The sequence below is a fragment of the Sturnus vulgaris genome, chromosome 2 (genome assembly GCF_052056855.1).
Source record: "Sturnus vulgaris isolate bStuVul1 chromosome 2, bStuVul1.hap1, whole genome shotgun sequence".
NCBI classification, from domain to species: Eukaryota; Metazoa; Chordata; class Aves; order Passeriformes; family Sturnidae; genus Sturnus; species Sturnus vulgaris.
The window spans coordinates 60,384,729-60,406,382 of NC_142244.1; the positions used below are offsets into that span (position 1 = coordinate 60,384,729).

The 21,654-nt window shown below is 36.8% G+C and overlaps 1 protein-coding gene across 1 annotated transcript in view; it reads left to right on the plus strand.

Annotated features, from left to right (window-relative positions):
* The window catches only part of VWA8 (von Willebrand factor A domain containing 8), a 182,847-nt gene that overhangs the window by 57,983 nt on the left and 103,210 nt on the right, over positions 1-21,654 (plus strand). The window contains exons 15-20 of the mRNA XM_014890712.2: positions 6,401-6,569; positions 6,866-6,943; positions 9,951-10,066; positions 10,982-11,088; positions 13,061-13,167; positions 17,773-17,844. Of these exons, the coding sequence (XP_014746198.2) occupies positions 6,401-6,569; positions 6,866-6,943; positions 9,951-10,066; positions 10,982-11,088; positions 13,061-13,167; positions 17,773-17,844 (649 nt within the window). The remainder of the gene's footprint in view (positions 1-6,400; positions 6,570-6,865; positions 6,944-9,950; positions 10,067-10,981; positions 11,089-13,060; positions 13,168-17,772; positions 17,845-21,654) is intronic.

Genomic DNA, 21,654 nt, shown 5'->3' on the forward strand with positions numbered 1-21,654 from the left:
CCCTTTTTGATCAAAATACAGTGGGTTTATAAAAAAAAAGGCAAAAACTTCGCCTACAAAACCAACAAAAAACTCAAACTCATTCTAAGCCTACTTGTTGCAAATTCTATCCAGTCTGCAGTGGTCATACACCTAGCTAGATGTTAATTTCCTACGTTTGTTTTATTTGAGTGAAGAACTATGTATATATGAGGGGAGTGTTCTGTTTATCAGGATTTTAAGCACAGACTTTGAAAAGAGCAACAAAAAAGCTCCAAGGGCCCATCTGAGATGATGTCCCTACTTTGCATTAGACTTTGTGCTATGAAATGTATCTGTTGTGCCAGTCTCCTCCCAGCTCTGTGTTCATGGTCTTGACCAAGGTGCTTTCAGGCAGAAAGGCAGTGGCTGTACTGTTTTGCCTAGTACCCTTTATAGTTCATTGCCAATATATTCCAAAAACCTGGACAGTTCATTACACATTCATCTTCTGAGGTGCCACTCTTAGTGGATCAAATCTCTCACAAGAATAGAGATTTTCATCTGGGTCCTGCACATCCTTTTTTGTTCTTACAATGGCTGTTTTGGCAGTGGGCTCTCTTTAATCTTCGTTATCTGTAGAAGCACTGTCCAAGCTGTCTTCTTTAATGATTGTTTTGTAGACCCTTCTCCTTTGTGTCGCCTCTGTTTCTACTTTCCTTCTTTTCAGCCTCATTGAGTAACCTTTTGGTTCAGCTGTTCAGTGGTAATTGTGCATAGTTTTGGCTACTTTGGAGGCTCCAAAAGTTGGGGTTTTTTTTTGCTTTTCTTGAAAGGCTGTCTCTCTTTCCTTCTGATTCAATATACTGCTTTTATCTAACCACCTCAGTATTTTGTAATATAACGTTTCTGAGTTGCTGAGCTCTTAATTATCAGTTTGACTGATGGTAAGCTTTCACGCTCTAGTCCATAAGTGAGGGGTGACTGTTGCACTAGACAAGAATGCATTTTTGTGTAGGACTTAGTCTTAGAAACAAATGGATACCCCATTGTGTAGACATTCTTATATCTGGAAGCTCAGTCTGACCATTTAGCACCATCTTGGGTGCAGATGAAAATTCTTGCTCCTGAATTATCTGAAGTCCATTTTGCTGATAATCCTCTCCTCCTAGGTGAAGTGTTCAATTTGCCCTTGTTTTCTGTAATGACTTATTTTTAAAAGCTAGGTTAAAGTAATGCAAACATGTAACTTCTTATTTGGTTTTGGCTTTGGGCTTCTCTAGCATCCCTGGACAACTCCTCTATAGAGAGGGTACTGTTCTCATCAGCCCTTGATGACTGAAGGTCTTACAAGACCTTATCCTGGTTTTGGTGCCTTCTGTATTCTGAAAACATCACCGCCTTTTAACTGACTCTAGGATGCAATGTCAATATTTACTGTTTGATTCCAGGACTGTATTTGTTTTTGCTACTCATCCTTTTCAGCAGTAGTTACCAGTCACTGCAAATTTCAGTACCTTCCAGTGTTGCAGAATCCAGCAGAATTAATCCATCAAATGATATCTGAGATACTGACAGCTGATTTAATCACAGATTTTAATCACAACAGGGCTCACAATCCCTCCTTTGCCTGCAATATGTTGTCTTTGGAGAACCTACATAGAGTGTGTTGTAATATGAATTTATTAGCAGATTGGTTGGGCAAATTCATATCTAAATCACAACTGGGAGATGCTCTCCATATTGATGAGAGAAATCTCTCTTGCTGCATGCCAATAACTGTGACTAGTGGCCTTAGCTGGATTTCTGAAGATAAAAGACAACTTTACTTATCCTGATTTGCTGGATTTGATTAAAGTAATTTCAGTGAGACAGCATTTTGCCAGGCCTGTAGAATATATGATGTCATTCTCAGTTTTGTTGGGACTGAATCTGCAATATTTGAGTGACACATTGTTTACCTAATTTTCCAATAAGGGAATAATGATGTGTTCCTGCAGTTTTAGTGCCTTTAATCTTACAGTGCTTCAACACTCATATGATAGTGCTTCAGAATACTCATATGTATAGTAGAAGAGAAAGAAGAGGATCAAGAGGCTTGCTTGGGTTTTTTTTACTAAAGGAATGGTATTTCAGATCACACTGTGATCTAGAGAAATTACATGCCTCTGTGTACAAATGCAAACAGTATTACAGTAGAGAATGTGAATATGCTGAAGTCATGATGGTGTTATTAGAGGTGCAGGACAAAGAGGTTTGGTTTTGAGATTGTTTTCAGTTTGTGCAGATTAGATTATTTTTGACAACATTTCAAAGTTTTATTACTTTTGTAAGAGCTAATAAAGTATATTCTTATTTTAAATGAGGTTAATTATTGTCATTGAGTAATATGGTCACTATTATTTCATTACATTTCTACATCTGTAGAAAAATTTGCATTGTTCTAAGAAGAGCTTCAGCCTGGTGGGTACAATAGCTCTCTCAGGAGTGACAATTGCAAGCAGTGCATTGCTCTTGGGACATTTTGAGATAGTCCTTGGCCTGTTGAAATCCTCTGAGCTACAAAGTAACTAGTGGTGGCCACAGAGTCCTTTTTCCTATATTCTTTATTATGCCAGTTTGACTGTGAAGTTAAGTTAGCAAATGGTCATAGAACACATTTGCTCCTCTGAGGAAACTTAAGAATTCATGTTTATGAGTTGAAGGAGAAGAAAAAAAGCTGCCCTTGAGAAAGTGACAGATGGTCCTTAAAGATATTTTACATAGAAGGAAATTACAGCTGCTGATACCTTATTCATTTAATAACTTCATGATTCATTTCCCTGAACAAGTTCAGAGCAGAGAGTAAGAGAAAGTATGTCCAAGTAGTGTGTATATCTAAGATTTCTATATAGAATTTCTTCTGTAATCAACCATTACTTCATGGAGACACATACTGTAAAGGTGGCACACAGCCTTTACAAATCAAGCAGCAAAGTGTTTGTCTTAGGATGCAGTATGTAACCTGTTTGTGTGAGTATACCCCCTCAACACACACAGATGCTAGTTTCTTGGTGTGGTGAGCAGAAAGGCAGCTATTATAGGAAAATCGAGGAGTAGGTACATAACAGGATAGTTCAGAAACTAAAAAAAGTGTCTCATAATGTATGGGTGGTTTTAATGCCTTGCAGACATTGGGGCTATTTTCCATGTGGTTAGATTGAAAGGGTATGCACAATAGATAAGATAAATATGAAGTATGGCAGGGAGTGAATTTAACAAGCAATATAATTTTTAATTGCTTACATTTTTTAGCTTTTATTTCATTTGTTGTTTAGGGGTTTGGCTTTTTTCCAGTTTAGTGAAATTTAAGATAAAGTGATCTGTTAATGTTAGACTGTGGTGAAATTTAAAAGAAACAGCAAGAAAATAACAATAGGTAATTTTGGTCCTAGTGTTACAATAATTCCCAACTTACAAAATTTGATAGAAAATTACATTTATTAAATCATGTTATGGGAAGAGATTACCAAAACCAGTTTGGTCTTACAAAAGGTGCCATTAAAAATGCAGTTCTGCATTTTATTTTATTTTATTCTATTTTTTAATGAGAAGCTTCAATTGCTCAAAACCATGGTCAATAACAAGAAAATCTTTTCCTAAAATCACCCTGATCAATATGTGTGATTTTCATTGTAAGAGCAATGGTGATAATCCTTGTCTGAAATTAAACAGTGATGTCAAAAGAAGGACAATCGTTTTATCAGGAGAGTGCCTTGCTGCCTGTACTGTCAGTAAATGTGTAATAGAGAGAAGGATAGAGACTCTTTGCATGAATCAGTTAACATCAAATCTTCCCACTGTGTTTGAGGCTCATTAATTTCAAAGATGCCAAGTTTTTAACAAGACATACTTACTTCATCTGTAAAACCCACAAGATTTCTTGTCATGACAAAGATTTCTTTTCTATGGAGTGCAGCTCCATGTAGGAGCTCCTCCATATTGTATTCTTTTTGAGACTTGATCTGGAATGTGATGGAACAACTTTGAAGCTCTTCAGTTGTGCTGATGGAAGATGGGAACTTACAGACCACTGCAGAACGAAGTCATTTATGATATTAGCTTAATAATACACTTAGCCTGACATATTCAGCATTGCAAACATCGCTCCAAACAATAGGCTTTTGAAATAGCTAATTAGTTTTATTCATGTTTACTGCCTGGAAATCTACAGCAATGGTGTTGTCCAAGTCTAGAGAGTATGTCAGTGAACTGAACTGATATCACCAAGTTAGCTTGCCCTGACTTTGCATCTCCTCTCTTCTCATTTCTTTCCATGCCCTCCTTGGCTGTCCCCACCAAGCCTTTTGAGGGCAGTGACTAGGAGGTGATACAAAAGAAATGCGATTCCTTTACCAGGAAATGATACAAATGAAATATGATTCCTTCATCTGAAAAGTTGAGTCCTTCATGTGTTCTCTTATGGTATTGCAGAAGGGCCAGAATTTGATTGATATCTGGAGGAGAGTTGCTTTTTTTCTTACTAATGTTAGGGAAGGTAAGTCTGAAAGTGTATTTCCTATCTAGGAAATGTTTTCTTCTATAATAAAGTTGGCTAATGTTCCCATACCTTCTTTTATGCTTAGTGGCAGTGACATTCCCATTGGTTTCTCTTTCATGTGATGTTTTCAGACATCTATTTCTATTTTTATCAATCAGGGAGTAGCTTCCAGGCTTATGACTTTCCACTGAGAATAACTCATGCCACTGCCTTTGTTTGCTTTGATAGAAGAGACTGCTGTAATTGCCCTGTTGTATCACAGGTTTATTGTTGTGATGTACAGATGATCCAGCTGTGCTCAGTAGGTTTGTCAATTTATGTCTTCAGTAATTTGTATGAAAAATGACATGGTAACAGCAATATAAACTGCCTAATCAAATTTCACTTGTTTTTTTTCCAAATGAACATCCCCTGTTTTAAAAAGAGTGCTGTAAAATTAGTTGATGAAAACAGGCCCTTCTGCACAAAATTTGACTAGCTTTTGTATCTGATGTGTTATTCCACTGTTTGTGCTACTTCTGGAAAACATCTCAGTTGGTCAAAGCATGGTGCTAATAACACCAAGGTCACAGGTCTGATCTCTGTATGGAGATCTGTCATTCACTTAAGAGTTGGACTTGATAATTCTTCTGGGTTGCTTTCAGCTCAGACCATTCACTGATTCTGTGTGATGCTGTGATCTTGCAGGTGTGCTGATTAATGAGTACCAATGAATGCCCAGTCAGAGGAGGTGAAAATATTACAGAAATAAGGGATACAAAAGATGTGAAGAAGGCAGAGATATCGAAATCCAAGGCAGCAGTCTTTTAATGCCCATCTAAATGTTGCATATTTAAGTTTGTGTTGCAAGTTCCCCTTATCTTCAGTGGAGACTGTTAGTTACCACATCTTCAAGTGAGAACTGGGAAACCCTGACTTAAGCTAGGATGTCAATTCTATAAATATTTTACAAACAATAACAATAAAAGTACCTTTTAGAGCCAAGAACAGTGCGTGTTTTTTCACAGGAAGCTGTGGATGCAGATAGGATGAAGAAGGGAAGTTCAGAACGGTATTAGAAAAAAATTTTGGGCAAAGAGAGATTAAAGCAAATAATGATCTATACTATGATGTCTTTGAAGATATGGTTGGGGAGGTGCTGAAAGAATATGAGAGGGACAGACTACTTGTTGTGGCTAGACTTTTGTGCTTGGTTGATTTAAGGAGCCAGGATGGCAATTCTCAAGTTCTGATAAATCTTAATCTTCCACTGGAGACACCTGTCTCTTCATGCTGACTCTAAAATGAGCCAGGGTGAAGAGATTGGTTTGGTCTTTGAAGCATAACTTTCAGGAGTGTTATGAAGTTAGACATAAGAAGTTAGACGGACCACAAAGAACATCTGTAAGGAAATGTTCCGAAGCTGTTACTAAATTCAGCTCTTCACAGTATCTAGGCAGATCTCTCCAGTGTCATCCTTTCTGTCAGTCTAATTGAGTAAGTTACTCAATACTGCAGTGCTGTCTTATTTTTTTCCCTGCCTATGAGACACCCTGTTCTAAGTAAAGCACTTGTAAAAGTCCGTGAAATGTGAGATGTACCCATTTCAGACATACAGCACAGTAAACTTCAGCTTAGTTGGTGATACTTGTCCATCTTGAGGCATACAGGTCTTGTTATAGATGAGGAGACTTGGGTGCATTTCTGAGAATAAAAAAAACTGTGTAAATTTAAAAAATTTCAAGTTGCTTTATAGAGTCTGTCTTTTTTTAAAAAATAAAGTTGCATTGCAAATGATGTGAATATACTATGATATGTTTCAGTACAATAATTTATCTTGTTTTCATGTATTGTAAAAATTAAATCTGTTATTCCTTAAGACAGGTAAAACTCTTTTTAAACTTTTTAAACTCTTTTTTGCAGGTCAATCTTTCCTATCCATCCTTCTTTCAGAATAGTGGTCATGGCAGAACCTCCTGTCATTGGAAGTAGTACCCAACAATGGCTGGGTCCAGAGTTTTTGACACTGTTTCTTTTTCATAATGTTCGATCTTTAAGCAAGAGTGAAGAAATGGAAGTTATTAAACAAATGGTGAGTACATTCAATACTTTACGTGCTTAATGGCTATTGCATACTGAACAGGGTTATCTGCTGCATATAAAATATATTGCTACTTCAGTGTAGCATAAAGGAGCTGATCTTTGAAGCTTATCAAAGCAACGTACCTGCTTATCTTTTAATGGCGTAATTCTTAATTTAATATTAAATGCTGCTGTAATGAAAATTACTGGTTTGTCATAAAGCAACTATGTCAACTCTATGCTTTATTGCATATGTGGAACTTGGATATCTTGCAGTAAGATTAATACTGTTTTTATTTCAACCAGATTCCAAATGTACCCAGTGTTGCTGTGGAAAAGTTGTTGACAGTAACACACAAACTGCGGGAGACAAATGATGCCACTGTGAGCCCTTTTTTTTTCTTTTGTTTTTTCTCTTTGAATTTACTAATTCCTGTTGCGACTGTCTTAACAAAGGCTAGGTGAAACGTGCTAAATTGTAGTGTCACTTCAAAGGCTGCTTGATTGGAAAACCAGCCCCAGAAAGCTATTGCTGGCAATTACTGTGCTGCATACTATAAACTTCTTTGATTTATGACGTATGTATTTGGAATTTCCTTAAGTTTTAGGAATTTGCACAAATCCCAGAGAATCAAGAACAGAACACATGTTGTCAGTGAGTTTAGGTATGTGGCTCACAGTGAAACATGCTGAGGTGCCTTTTGAATGTGTATGGATACAATCACGTGTGTTCAGGTATTTTCTAGTCATCAAAAAATGTAGTCATTATAAAATGATAATGGCAGCAGCAGAGATTCAGAAAATAGAAAGCTCCAGAACTCCTGGCTGTATTGCTGTTATAGACTATTCTATTAAAGAAGTAATGTCAAGAAAAATAAGTTCTGCTGACAAAGTGACCTCAGAATTCTTTAAAAAAACCAAAGTTAAATCATGGTGAAAAGAAAAATAAATTATTGCTATGGCAGCTAAAACACAGCATGCCTTTGATGTAAGCAAAATGTAAAACATCTTTAGTAGAATCCAGCAGCACCAGCTTAACTGGTACACAAATTTAATCCATTGTCCTTAGTTTTCTTGATTTTAACATGGATAATAGTTTTTATAGGTTTACTATTTAGGAAGCTGGGAGTGGCTGTTAGGTTCTTTTGAGCTTAAAAACATAAGTAAAAAATTGACTTCTAGGTACATTGTTGGGACAGTGGTTATAATTATCAAGTGAACTTCCTACATCTAATGTATAAATGTATTGGTTTTGACATACTTGGAGACATACCATGCCTGAATAGAGCATCATAAAAATCTTTTCCAAATATGTGGATATCTGTAGAATTGCGAAATATCTAAATGAATTATGTAATACTGAATGAGAAGTGAGTCATGGTATGGTTCGAGAGAGGATTCTTGTAGATCAGCGTTGACATGAGGCATGTTGGGACCAGAACACCTGTGCAGAGAGATTAAATGTGTGCCTTATGTACATTAGGCTGTTTATAGAGTTGTCTAAGTAAATAAGTCTCTGCCAGAGATTGTCCTGAAATATTAACCATTGTTTAAATTGATTTTGTTAACAATAGAATACCTGTAGACTGTTCACTCTGTGGGCGTTGTCAGCGTCATCGTAATTGTTTGCTTGATTTACAATAGAATCTGGAGACCACAATCAAGGTCCTGTTGAATTAGATGCCTCACAGATACATATTAAAAAAATTGTCACTAACACAGTTTTGAGTTTACAGTTGTTAAATATGAAAAAACCCAAACAAATCAGGTAAGAGAGGAGGAAATTTTGTTGACAATACTTTTAACTACTAATTGGAAATACTCATATGTGATACAACTTTTCCTCAATGGTCTTATCCTCTATGGATAGTAAGGATAGAACATTTAGCCTTCCTCCTTGCCCTTGCTTCAGGCATGACTTACTAGGTCTGGAAGTAACACATGAAATGCCATCATTTACATTGTAGTATCCACAATGCTGGGTTGTAAACTAAACTGGGTTGTTCAGAAGGTGCTTCAAAATCTTCTGTCAGTAAAAGCAGGAGGAGCAGGGATATTTGCATTTAGCAATATATTTGCAAATATTTGCAGTTAGCCCAATCTAAATAATTCTTGCTCATTGCCCAGAGGTATGCTAAAAAATATTATTGTTCTTTCCTTTCTCATAATTTGAGAGAAGTTTTGAGTGATTTCATAGAATTGATTTTTTTTTTTTTTTAATTTAAATGCCTTTTTGTCAAAACTGCTGTTGTTCAGGGGAAGAAATTGGTGTGAAGTAATTTCTCATGCTTAAATATTAATAGAGGAGGAAAAGGCTCTGAAATTCATTAAGTGTTGCTTTTCTCTATTTTGTCCCCTGGATTTCAAATGTAAAGATTTTTTCTTCCAATTGAAACAGCATCATTAAGACGATTATATTAATATAGTTATATTATATATAACTATATTAAGACCATTTTTATGCAGTTATAAATCTTATATAAACTTGTATAAACCCAAACAAAACATTTTGAAATTACCTAATTAAAGTATTTCACTTGATCCAGGCAAAACATGGTGTGACTTATCAGATCACTCTCATTGTTGTGTGTTTCCTGCTAAAATAAGGAACCTATTTGTATTAGATACCTTCATCCGGTAGATATAATTATAGAATGATTTCTTTCTCAGTCTTTGGGTCATTCTTTAAATACGTGGTTGTTTGTTTTGTGGTTCTGTTTGTTTGCTTTTTAAAATTTTGCTGTGTTTATTTGAGGTCTGCCTTCCTTAGCATTGAATAATTTCTGTAAATCTTTGCTGAATCATGTCCAGTTTTTAACATTTGTTTTAACATGTAGACAACAGCAAAGAACACAGTGTTCTAGTAATCGCCTGCCCAGAAGGCGTGTGCAGAGGTGATACAATCTCCCTACTGCTGCCCAGTGTTTTCTTGTTTATGTCTGAGAATCCTGCCAGACCTTTTTGCCAGAGTGTTACATGTGGAGCTCATGTTCAGTTTGTGAAGAGCAGATGAGTTTTTAGCACACTGATCCTTTCATAGTAGCTAACCTGCTTTTTATTGCTGGTATTAATGTTAGAGTTTAAATTGCACATAAAATTCAGTTCACAGCACTTTTTTCTTCCTGTTGCTTATCAATGTAAAATATCAATGATACTTTAAGGCTAATCTTTTGATGACATAATAATTTCCATGATAGTGACTTACTGCAAAAAAATACAGAATTACAAGCTTGCCTATTTAAGTGCACAGGTTGCTGTAGAAGGCACAAAGCATCTGTGAATCAGGAGAAAAGTTGAAATAATTCCTTTCAGATTACATTTTTCTCCTGACTTGTACGCTTTAAATCCCTCACACAGATTAAATAATTAAACTACCCCATATTTTTGACAGGCACAGTCGCTGGCCTCGTTTTTATCTACTCGACAGCTGTTGCGAATTTGTCGTCGACTGTCACAGCATCCAGATGAAAGCCTTTATGATGCTGTTAATAAAGCCTGCCTTTCCAGGTAGATCTGCTAGTTTTGGTGGAAGTTCAAGAGCTTCTTGGTCAGTTGCTAACATGCAAGATAGCTTCTAATGTGTTTTAGTAAATTCTTGCTCCTTGAAGTTGGTAATTTCTTAAAAAATATTTCTGTGGTATTCTCAAACTTAGAAGGTAAGTAGAAAGGACTAGGTACCCTTTCCCCATGTTTATGTCATTATGTTATGTAAACTAGGTCACCATTATCAGCATTACTGCCCTGTCTAAAAACACTCAAAGCAGAGCTATATTAATGACTAGTTAGACTATGTTTCATGGATACTTGGTTTCAGTTCTAAAAGAAAAGTTATGAGGGTTTTGTTTGCTTTGGGATTTTGTTTGTGTGTTTTGGTTTGTTTGGGCTTTGTGGTTTGTGGATGTTTTTGGGTTTTTTCCTCTTTTCAAAGGAAAGCAAGTTGTTATTATCAAAAGGTTTGGAAAACTGAAAGGGTCTAGTTCTAGACACCTCAGAGCTTACTCTTTCTCTCTGGAATCTGAGATCCAAGTGAATTTAGTCATGAGAAAAGGTATTTCCAAAAAGCAATTGTTTCTGTTGTTGCTCTTATTTGCATTGGATTGCGGACATTACATGCCACCCTACATTACAACCCTATTGCAATATTTGATAACACTGAAGCCTTTTTTAAAAAGAGTGCACCATCACATGTGTAGTTCATTGCCTGTGAAAGAAACTCAATTCCCTTCCTTAGGGATAGGTGAAATATGAAAGGCTTTTTGTGAAAAGAATTGGCATTCAGGCTTTGGAGGTGCAAGTGAATCTTCACTTTAGATTTTACATTACAGATTACATTAGCTTTAGATTTTACGTTACAGAAAATACTGAAAACTTTAGAAATAAAAACCTTAAAATACAACCTCCCTATTATTCTCCTTCTTTTAGATTTTTACCAAACCTCGCCAGATCAGCTTTACATAAAAATCTACAGGATTCTAGTATTGAAACAGGTCCAGAGGACACAGAGAAACTAGAGGGAAAAGATTATACATGTAAGCTTCATCTGGTTTTTTTTTTTTTCCTGCTTTACATGAATGCTATTCAGTTTGCTGGACATACAAAGGTATATTAGTTATCCTCAAAATTAAATGTAATTTTCTTCAGTTATGTCACTGACTTTGTTCTATCAGAATGTGTTGCTGCTCTCAGTACGTTGTATTGTCTACTGAATTTCCTGCTCGTGGAATTTTGTTATCCATCATGTTTAAGTGTTTCTCAGTCTATAAGATCAATGGTCTCAGGCTTTTAGTGCTGTTTTTTCATTTCTTTTCATCATTGATAGCTAGTCCTCTGTACAGTTACAGCCTTAGTTTGATCTTAACATTTCTCTGTTCTGTTTTTTTGCCGTTGCTTCTTTCTCTCCCATGTTAAAATCACTTTTTTTTTTTTTTTTGAGATTCCTGTAAAAAATTTATGCTATCATTTGCTTTCATTCTGGCACACACTTCTTTGTTATTCTCTTTATTCTCTTTAAATTGCTGTAGTAGTTGCATGTCACCTTTATCGAGCAGGTCTTTGTTTCTTTGGCTTATCCAACTTGTACTCATTTGTAGTGGCCTTCAGGGCTATGCATGTATTTCTGCTTCTGCCATTTTTCTCACTTCTATTTTCTCATTCCTGTATGACCCCCTTCATGCTGCCTGTATATCTTTTCATATCCTCTGTCAGGCAGCATACTGTGAGCAATTTGCCATTTTCCATTCAGTACGTTTTTCCTTTTCTGACTCACCAGTGTTATCTTTGCTCTTGTTCTTCTGTGTGTTTGTTCCCAGTTTTGAGATGTATTACATTTCTATATTTTTGCTGTTAGATCTTTGCAGTGGTAAACACATCTTTGGTTTTAATTCATGTGGATTCTATTTTTATGAATTTATAAATTTGTGTGTGTATATAGAAGTACATATGTAGATACTGATATATTAATGGATATATAGTTTATATTATATGCAGTATAATATCCGTTTATAACTATATACAAATATCAAATGCAGCCATATGTGTGTATATATGTATATGCAAGTGTATATATTCATATATGTATATGCAACTATCTGTGTATTATTATATTTCTTATTCACATTTTACATATATATAAAAACTATGTATACAAAGTAATTTGAACTCTTGCCAGTTGTGTGATGCTACTTGCTTAAACTTTTTTTTTAACTCTGGATACATCCCTTGAATTTTCTGTTTCATGCCATAAAGGCAAACAGCTAAAAATATCTGTCTAGAAATCAGGGTACTTTCAAATTTATATCATGCCACATTCAGAAATTAGTAGCAAAAAAAGATTATTTTTATTGTATATGTTATTATTTATGCTTATTTATTATTTTCCTAAGTACTGAATTCATGGTTCTTTTTATGTAAAATTTTTTAATGTACTTTTTCTCTCAGAGCTGTAGTTGAGGGATATTTCACCTATGCAGTGGTGAAAGGGAGAATCAGCAGTGGCTCTGTACTGTTGTGGTGGGTACGCTCCCCCTCTCAGCTGAGCACCCACACAGCTGCTTGTCACCTCACCTTTGCACCTCACTCCACAGTGTGACAGTGACAGGGAAACAGAAGAATGGAAGTGTGAAATCTTGTGGGTTGAGGAAATGTAGCCTTAACAGTATTGTGATGTTCCAGTAATACAATAAGAGTGTGAAATTAGACCAAGGCAGTGGTCACAATTTCTGATGTTTCTTATGTTCCTTTTTCTGTAAGATCACCTTTTCATCATTTATTGTAATACACTTCTTTACAGCTTTAAAGAGAATTCAAATTCATGATAATGAAACCTTTTGTAAATTGATACCCTTCCAAGTGTTCTCTTTCTTTACATAGAAATAAGTTATTACAAACCACAGCCTTGTTAAAATTTGTAAATCATTACTTGCAAATGTTGGGTATTGATTGTATATCTGCTTAGAAGATGTTGTAAGAAATGCATTTGTTTATTTCTTGAAAAACAACTAGGTGAAATAAAAAACGGGATTCTGAAGATAGGGTCTGTGACCATGCCAATTTATAACCCAGCTGAGAAAATGAAAGTGCCAGATGTTTTGTTTTATGAAAATGCACAAGTAAGTACAAATGTCTTGACTTCTTATTTACAAAAGTTTGTGAATATGTACTAAGGGGTATGCTCATATGTGTAGTAAATAATGTACTAACTAAATTTTAAGGATATATTTCTGAAGTAGTTTCTTTAGTCTTAAATTTTTCTTATAGCTTTTGGTTGGTCATTTCAGACATGCATTCATCCCCATTTGAAGAGATTGTAAGAATTCTGTTGAACATTTTATTTATATTTACTGCTGCTGGACTGATCCACCCTTAGGATTAGATTGTAGATTGCATCCGAGACTGTGTTTTACAGGTCTGTTGCATAAAGTTGTACCTCCCTGGGGTGGGTTGACCTTGGCTAAACTCCAGGTGCCCACCAAGCCACTCTATCATTCTCCCTTCCCAGCTGGACAGAGGGAGAGAAAATAAGCTGGAAAACAACTCATAGGTTGAGATAAGGCAGTTTATTAATCAAAAGCAAAAGTTTGTGTGTGTACAATCAAAAAGAAAAATCAACAGTTTACTTCTCTACTTCCCATCAGCAAGTGATGTTCAGCCACTTCCCAGGAAGCAGGGCTTCAGCACATGTGGTGGTTGCTTGGGAAGGCAGACATTGTAAATAACAAATGCCCCACTCCTACTCCTTCTCTTAGCTTTTGTAACTGAGCTGATGTCATACAGTATGGAATACACCTGTAATTACTTTGGGCCAGCTTGCCTTGCTATTTCCCCTCTCAGGATCTTGCCCACTCCAGAGGACTGATGGGGGGGAAATGCTGGGGAGACAGTGCTGATGCTGTGCCAGCCCTGCTCAGCAGGAGCCAAAGGTGTGTTATCAACACCTCTCCAGCCACCAGTGCAAGGCACAGGACTGTGAGGGCTGCCAGGGGAAAATGAACTCATAGAATATGATGAATTGGAAGGGACTCAGAACGATCAGAGTCCAACTCCTGGACCATTCACAAGAATAACATCATATATCAGAGAAGATTGCCCAAACACTTCTTGAACTCTATCAGGCTGGTGCTGTGACCACTTCCCTGGGACTTCTGTTCCAGTGCTAACCATCTTCTAGAACCTTTTCCTGATACCCAACCTAAACCTCCCCCGACACAGCTTCAGGACATTCCCTGGGGTCCTGTCACTGGTCACCCCAGAGCAGAGATCAGTGCCTGCCCCTCCTTTTCCCCTCACAAGGAAGCTGTAACTGCACTGAGGGCTCCCCTCGCTCTTCTCCAGGCTGAACACACCAAGGGACCTCAGCTGCTCCTCACACAGCTCCCCTCAAGGCCCTTCACCATCCTCATGGCCCTCCTTTGGACACTCTCAAATAGCTCCATGTCTGTCTTACATTGTGGCACCCCAAACTGCCCCCAGCACTGGAGGTGAGGCCGCCCCAGCTCAGAGCAGAGCAGGACAATCCCCTCCCTTGCCTGGCTGGCCATGCTGTGTCTGATGCCCCCCAGGACAGGGCTGGCCCTCCTGGCTGCTAGGGCACTGCATGTCCATGTTCAACTTGCCATGGACCAGTTCCCCCAGGTCCCTTTCCATGGCACTGCTCTCCAGCCTCTCATTCCCCAGTCTGTCCATACATCCAGGGTTGTCCCATCCCAGGTGCAGAATCTGGTGCTTGCCCTTGTTGAATGTCATAGGGTTGGTGATTGCCCAGCCCTCTGATTTGTCCAGGTCTCTCTGCACGGCCTCCCTGTCCTCAAGGGAGTCAACAGTTCCTCCCACTTTTGTACCATCTGTGAACTTACTTATCACCCCTTCCCGTACTTTAGTATCCCTTCCAGGTCATTTATGGAGATGTTGAAGAGCACAGGGCCGAGGATGGAGCCGTGTGGAGCCCCACTAGTGACTGATGTCCCCCCATTCAATACAACCTTTCATACCCAACCCGTGAACCAGCTGCATCTTAGCCAGACCCAATACACATTAGAATTAATATTGAATGAAAAAAAGGAGAAAAGCAAGGAGAAAAGAACTTAGTAAATTAATTATTATATTTATTAATTATTTCTTTTAAGTAGTTTCACTTACTAATTAGATAGTAGTTTCACTTATTAATTAGACATTAGTGTCAATTAGTTCATAGTAGTAGTAAAGAGTGCTTAGGAGAAAGAAGGGCTTTTTTGGTTTCTGTTTCTCTAGCACCCCTTTTGTAGGGCAGCTTTTGTCTCTAGCATGGAAGCATCAAAAATGTCAGACAAAGGTATCCTTAGGAAGAGATTTACTGTCTTGGTGACTTTTAGAATATTCTGCTACTGAAAGGCAACACTGATAGCGTGATCTTGTGAAATACTTTGCTTTAGGGGCCTGGTATGGGTTTCCATACTTCCCTTTCCTAGTCTTTTTCCATACCTCACTTATAATTTTGCCCCAGAAAGACTGTGGTACATGGGTATCACCTATTAAAGGTGATGACAATCTCTGCAAGGGGAACAGGTGACGGAGTTCTTAATCTTCCCTACTAATATTTCATGTTAGATTTTGTTCTGTGTTGCCGTTTTGATAAAACATGTAGTTTCTGTCTGTTGGAAATGAAATCCTGAGTTCTCCTAGCACTTAACACCTGTATTGTTTTTTCGACCTTCTTACTTATAGCTTCAGAAAACTGTAGACAAAACTCTGACCAGATTTTATTCAGGGAACCTCTGTTAAAACTCTTGCAGAGAATGATCTGCTCCTTATCTCTCCTTGTGCTGAAGGAAACAGCAACCGAATACCAGCCAGGATAGGTGTTCCAACTCCTAAATGAATTCTACTCTTATTTTCTGTATTGCTAGTTTTTAGTTTGGTCATTCAAGTGCTGTAATGATCATTTAACAAAACCTGCTGGAGAACAAATTTGATTTGAGTTTAGTGCAGTGCTTCATTACCTAAAAGCTACAGAAATAAACTGAAAACAGAGAAAAAGATATGTCCTCAGCCCTTGCAATGCTGCACAGTGTAATGAAACAGATTTTTATCTTTGTATGTTTGATCTTGAAACAATTCACATTACAATGAAATTTAATATTGCCATGAAACATTGCTGTGGGTCCACAACAGGTGGCATAGGGATAGGAATAATTTTTTTAGGTAATATGCCAAATGCCATTTTCAGACATGGCACTGGGGAAGATGGATTGATAAAGGTGACAAATGTGTCTACTTACAAGTCCTTTGCATAAATAGTTAATATTAAATGTCTGCATGCATCAACATACAATGCTAATTTAAGTCCTGGTGCAAAAAAAAACTAACAAAAGAAGTATCAATACACAGTATTTCTTGTGGGTAATCTGCTTAGCAGGGGAGCCATAATGTATGCATATTTGTTCAATTTAGGATAAAAGAAGTCATCAAAAGGATGTATTTGTGCCTTAGCAGTAAAATTTTAAATTCAATCAGTGTGTGTGGTAAACTGACTTCCTAGAATTTCTTCTGTATCTGGTCAAATTTATTCTCAGTTATAAATTTCTAGTATATACACATGCCAAAAGACAGAGTATTTTGCCTTGAAGTGCTCTCCTTAAATTGTGTGTTGAGTATTCAATAGTCTTTTGAAATGCCTGGTTAGGATTTTAGGGTATTAAGCTGCCTTTACAAGAGTTTCTTTCCCCACCCCCAGCCTGTTCTAGAGAGATTTGGAAATTTAAACTATCCTTCACACAAAAACGGAGGGTTTCTGTTCTCAGAAATTAGGAGCAAGCTGCTGATTTTTAATTTTTATTTTAATCAAGTACTAGAGATGAGATGATAAAGTGTTTATTTAAAGGCAATCATTTATTTCTGTAAGTAGGCTGACTGACCTACTTACGGATGACCTATTTTTACTAGATACAGTGGAGAAATATACACGACTATTGCGAGTAAAGTAGTCTACATTGCCACATTATCCTGAAATCCTTTCTATCCATTTAAACAAACCATTTGTTAGAAGTGAGATAAGGTTAAATCATGTACAGTCTGTGTTACCTTTTATGATATTGGATGTATGTAAAAATATACCTCCAGTATTTTGGCTTCAATTAGGCACATATGAACTAATAATTAATAAAAATTGAATAGTCAGGCACATATTGTAAGACACGTATAAACATTTTCAGACTTGACCATGCGTTTTCCTATCTTTGTTTTCCTTGAAAATAAAATTTAAATAGAACAGGGAAAGTATATTTGTTATTAAGTTAGACTCAGTGTTTAATGTTTAATAAAATATAAATGTATAAGTAACATATTTATTTTAGTCTTTCTTTGGTTTCTATGATGTTCTACTAGAATATTGCTGGAAAATTGGCACAAACTAAAAGTTCTTACACTCTGGGTGACAAGCATTCAACTAGGTAAAAGGAAACACACAAGGAATAATTACAGAGAATTAAAAATATTTAGGGAAATCGGGTGCCCACAATGAGTTTGAGCAGAGGATGTAAGTGCATCTTTGTTCTAGTCACTGGATATATTGCCTCTGCTATTACTGGCTGAGAGGCTCTTGCTATGTAATAAGTAGCTATAAGTATAAAGTTCAAAAATATTTGGCCACATATCTTTGAAGTTAGTTTCCTATTGTCATTAGTGAATACATATACTTGAGAGCATAAAATCAAGTGAAAATTGTGGTTTTGTTTCTGTAGCATATGATGGTAATGGAAGATATGCTCAAGGATTTTCTGCTGGGAGAACATCTTCTTTTAGTTGGCAACCAGGTGAGTTAAATATTTCTTGCAATGCATGGAATAAACTCACTATTCAATAATGAAATTAAATCTCTGTTTTGCTGCTTTGTAATTGCATTCATTTCTACTACTGAGGTATTTGGCCCATTTTTCAATTCCTTACTTAACAGTGTCCAGGGGTTTTATGGGCACACATATGTGGAAAATGTAAATGCTGTAAATGTGTTTGATATGTCTGTCAGAGTAAAAAGTCAAGGCATTAATCATAGGATATTCTGAGTTGGAAGGGACCCACAAGGATTATCAAAGTACAACTCCTAGTCCTGCAAAAGACCATCCTCAGGAATCACATGCTGTGCCTGAGAGTGTTGACCAAATGTTTCTGGAATGCTGTCAGGCCTGACCACTTCCTTGGGAAGCATTTTCCAGTGCCCAAACACCCTCTGGGTGAAAAACCTTTTTCTGATATCCAATCTAAACCTCTCCTGACATAGTAATAGCTATATGTAACATCATTATCATTAAAATCTTCAGTTAATAGCTTTGGTTATCCTTCTTGACTATGTATGAAACCACTCCTTTAAAATCTCTAGGGGTAGGTAAGAGGCGTACACTTCAGTGTTACTTAAATCTTCTTGATAGCTAAATATTAGTTTTCTCTAAAAGTCTACCAGATTTGTATAGTTCTTTGGCTATTGTCTTTGCTGATCAATACTCTATTGGTGAGATTGGTTTTCCCCCAAGAAGTAATCCTCCTTTAGTTTAGCTGTCCCTTAGCAAGGATGCAATAATTTTTTAGTAGATGTTTCTCTTTTGTTTTGTAATGGTCTTTAGAAAATGTCTAACACAAAGCACTAACAATCTAACCATCATGGCAATGAACATAAAATGCTAATTCTTCTTAATGTGCGTATACTGAAGTATAGTCCCATCTGTTTAGCATCCTTGTTATCAATTAGAATTTATGAAGATGGTGTATTTGAAACCTCTGTAGACTTTTGATGGATAATGCCAGTTTCTCCAAGAGGTTAAAGCTCTTTGTAAATAGAAATTGATCTATTTCATAAATGAAACAAGATCTGTTTTTTCGATTTCATAAACAGTGCTGTCTATGCCTGCTTCCAAACTGGTGTTGAAAATGTTATGTACTACTGATTGCCTGCAGCACCTGCTGTCAAGGAATAGCAGGAGTGGGCTGAACCGCAGGAAAAGGGAAGCAGGGACAGAGTCTTTAATGACAACTTTTGCAGTCCCTCAGTGCCAAAGCAAGAGTAGCATGTCTGGGGTCAGCAGCCATGATTACCCAAGTGCTCAGTGGCTGCCAGAGTAGTCCATGGTGATTGAGGCAGGTCTGAGATTAAGCTGGAAAGTCAAGTCAGCAGGTCCAGGCTGGGATCAGCAAGATACAGGGCCAAGCACAGCATCGCCACCGTGCAGGTTGGGAAGGAACCAAGGAAAGGGCTTGAGTGTAAATGCAGCTCCCAAGGCGTGGGGGACAAAAGAAACCCCAGCAAGGCAGGAAAACCATGTCAGAGCTGACCTTTAATACCAACAAGTAAAACTCTAGACATAGGGAAAGAGCTTATGTAGACCAGTGGTACAGTCAGAGCTCTGACATGTGCCTCATTTGGCAGAAAAATTTTGAAGACTATGCAAGTACAATTACTAGGGTATAAGATCGTTTTCCAGCAGTTATATTCTCATCTCTAATAACTTCATGCATGTCACATTTTCTCCCACCTTTTGAGTTTCTAATGGAAGACAGCATTAAAAGATCTGACTGGATTGAGGTATTGGAACATCTTGCTTTGATTCCAGACATTAAGCTGGACAATTATTTGATTTTATGAGGTTTCTCTTTGGCAAATCAGCAGTACAGTTGTTTTTTTAATTGCAAACACACTTTTGAGTACTTCCAGGTTTACTGTTTACGAATTTGTTCCACAGTTTTTATGTGTGACTAAGAGAAGGCCAACAGGTCTTTTCCTTTCAGAATATAGTTTTTAAATTCGAAGTGCTGTATTTGCCATTCTGTAGTCTTTCAGAACCACAGCAATCATTCTTCATTTCTCAGGAATGATCACTAACCATTTAATTCCTTGGCTAATTCCTGAAATATTTTACTGTAAATTTTTGGAGCTTGTGATGAATCATTTTCAAGTACTTTAAAAGCAACCATACTACATCAATTGTGCTTTCAGGCAGTATGTGCAGATAGCTCATTGAAGATATCAGACTTTTTATCCATCTTTTTTAAAGAAAATTACTTTTAAAAAGGATTGGTTTTTTTCTGTTCAGTTACTTTTAACAGTTCAGTCTATATAAGAAGCTAGGGTTTTGTGATTCCTTGATGTATACATCAGTGTGTACCTGTGTTTCCCATCTGGAAGAAATAGATAATGATTTTGAGGAGATACAAAGTACTGTTTTGAGTTCCTTTCTGTTAAACTTCTTGTTAGTGAATGAGTGAATCATGGAAATTCAATGTAATAACTGAAAATTCAAATTCTCTGAACGTGGGTATTTCAAAACATAAGATTAACATCCCTTTGAATGCTTGTGTCATTTCCTAGATATTTAATTGAGTTGGCATTTACCTTAGGACATAATTTGGTCTTTCAAAATGATGACTGTGTGAGTGCCTCCATTCAACTGTGATTTAATGTGTAAGGCTTGACCTGTAGTCTTTCTTTTAGAGTCTGGATTTGATTTTGGTTGGTTGACTAGATGTGATTTTCCACCTTTGCCTCTTTTGCTTGCATAACACATGTACATACACAAAATTCCTGTTAGTTTAAGGCCTCTGTCTTTTCAAAGTCTGTAAATGTGGTTTCTTCTATAAATCTAAGAGCTGACTGATGAGAGCCCTTTTACCAAGATCGTTTTCAAGATTCTAACTCTGACAATTAATAGCAGTAAATTATAATTATCTTGGTGGATGTTAGAGACTGGCTTTCTTAATGAAACTGAGGAGAGTTTGAAGACCAGTGTTAGGTGCCAACAGATATTTTTAGAAGTACTCGGATTCTGGAGTAAACTATTTTACAACACTTCATTCATGTTTGTTCCCTGAGCCTTATATGGCCCAGGATTTCACAGCATAAATGTTTTACATGAAATATAAATATTTGTTTGCGGTGGGTGATGATTTACTTTGGATGTTAACTGGAATGTCTTTCCATTCCGTATACAAACAAACAGGTTTCTTTGAGTTCTGTGGATAGATATGAATTTTCAGCTATGAAATAACTTCCAAGTAAAGGACATGACAGTGCCTAAATATGAGTTCTGATATTGCTTCCTGAATGAGCCTGTAGTCTGAGCATGAATGAGACCATCTATGACCATCTACAGTTTTTCAAAGCACCTGCAAAGCAGCTTCTTCTTTTGCTGAGAGTAAGAAGCTGCATATTACTCTGACACCAGCAGGCAAAGGACAGCAAGAGCCCCCAGTTATTTCAAATGTTGCAGTGACTGTTTGCACACTCATTAAATACAGGTATTGCAGTGGCTTTTGAGCTTCATGACACAGACTGGAGTAGTGATTCTTACTACCTTGGAAAATTTTTAAGCTGTGTTTTTGTGATATTTTTCCTGATGGACAATATGTAGTTCATGGATTGGCTTGAAGCTATCTTTTGGCTTGGCTACCATGGATTGGCTACCACTACTTGCTATCTTTTATTGTCTCCTTGGATTTTCTTTGGCAAATGCAAGAGAAACTTAATAATGTGTTCATAAGTAGAATTTGTTTATGTGGAAAACTTTGGAAAATAGCATTGGCTGAAATGATTTTATTCTGTCTCACAATTTTAAATGTTAAATATAACATTTCCCAAA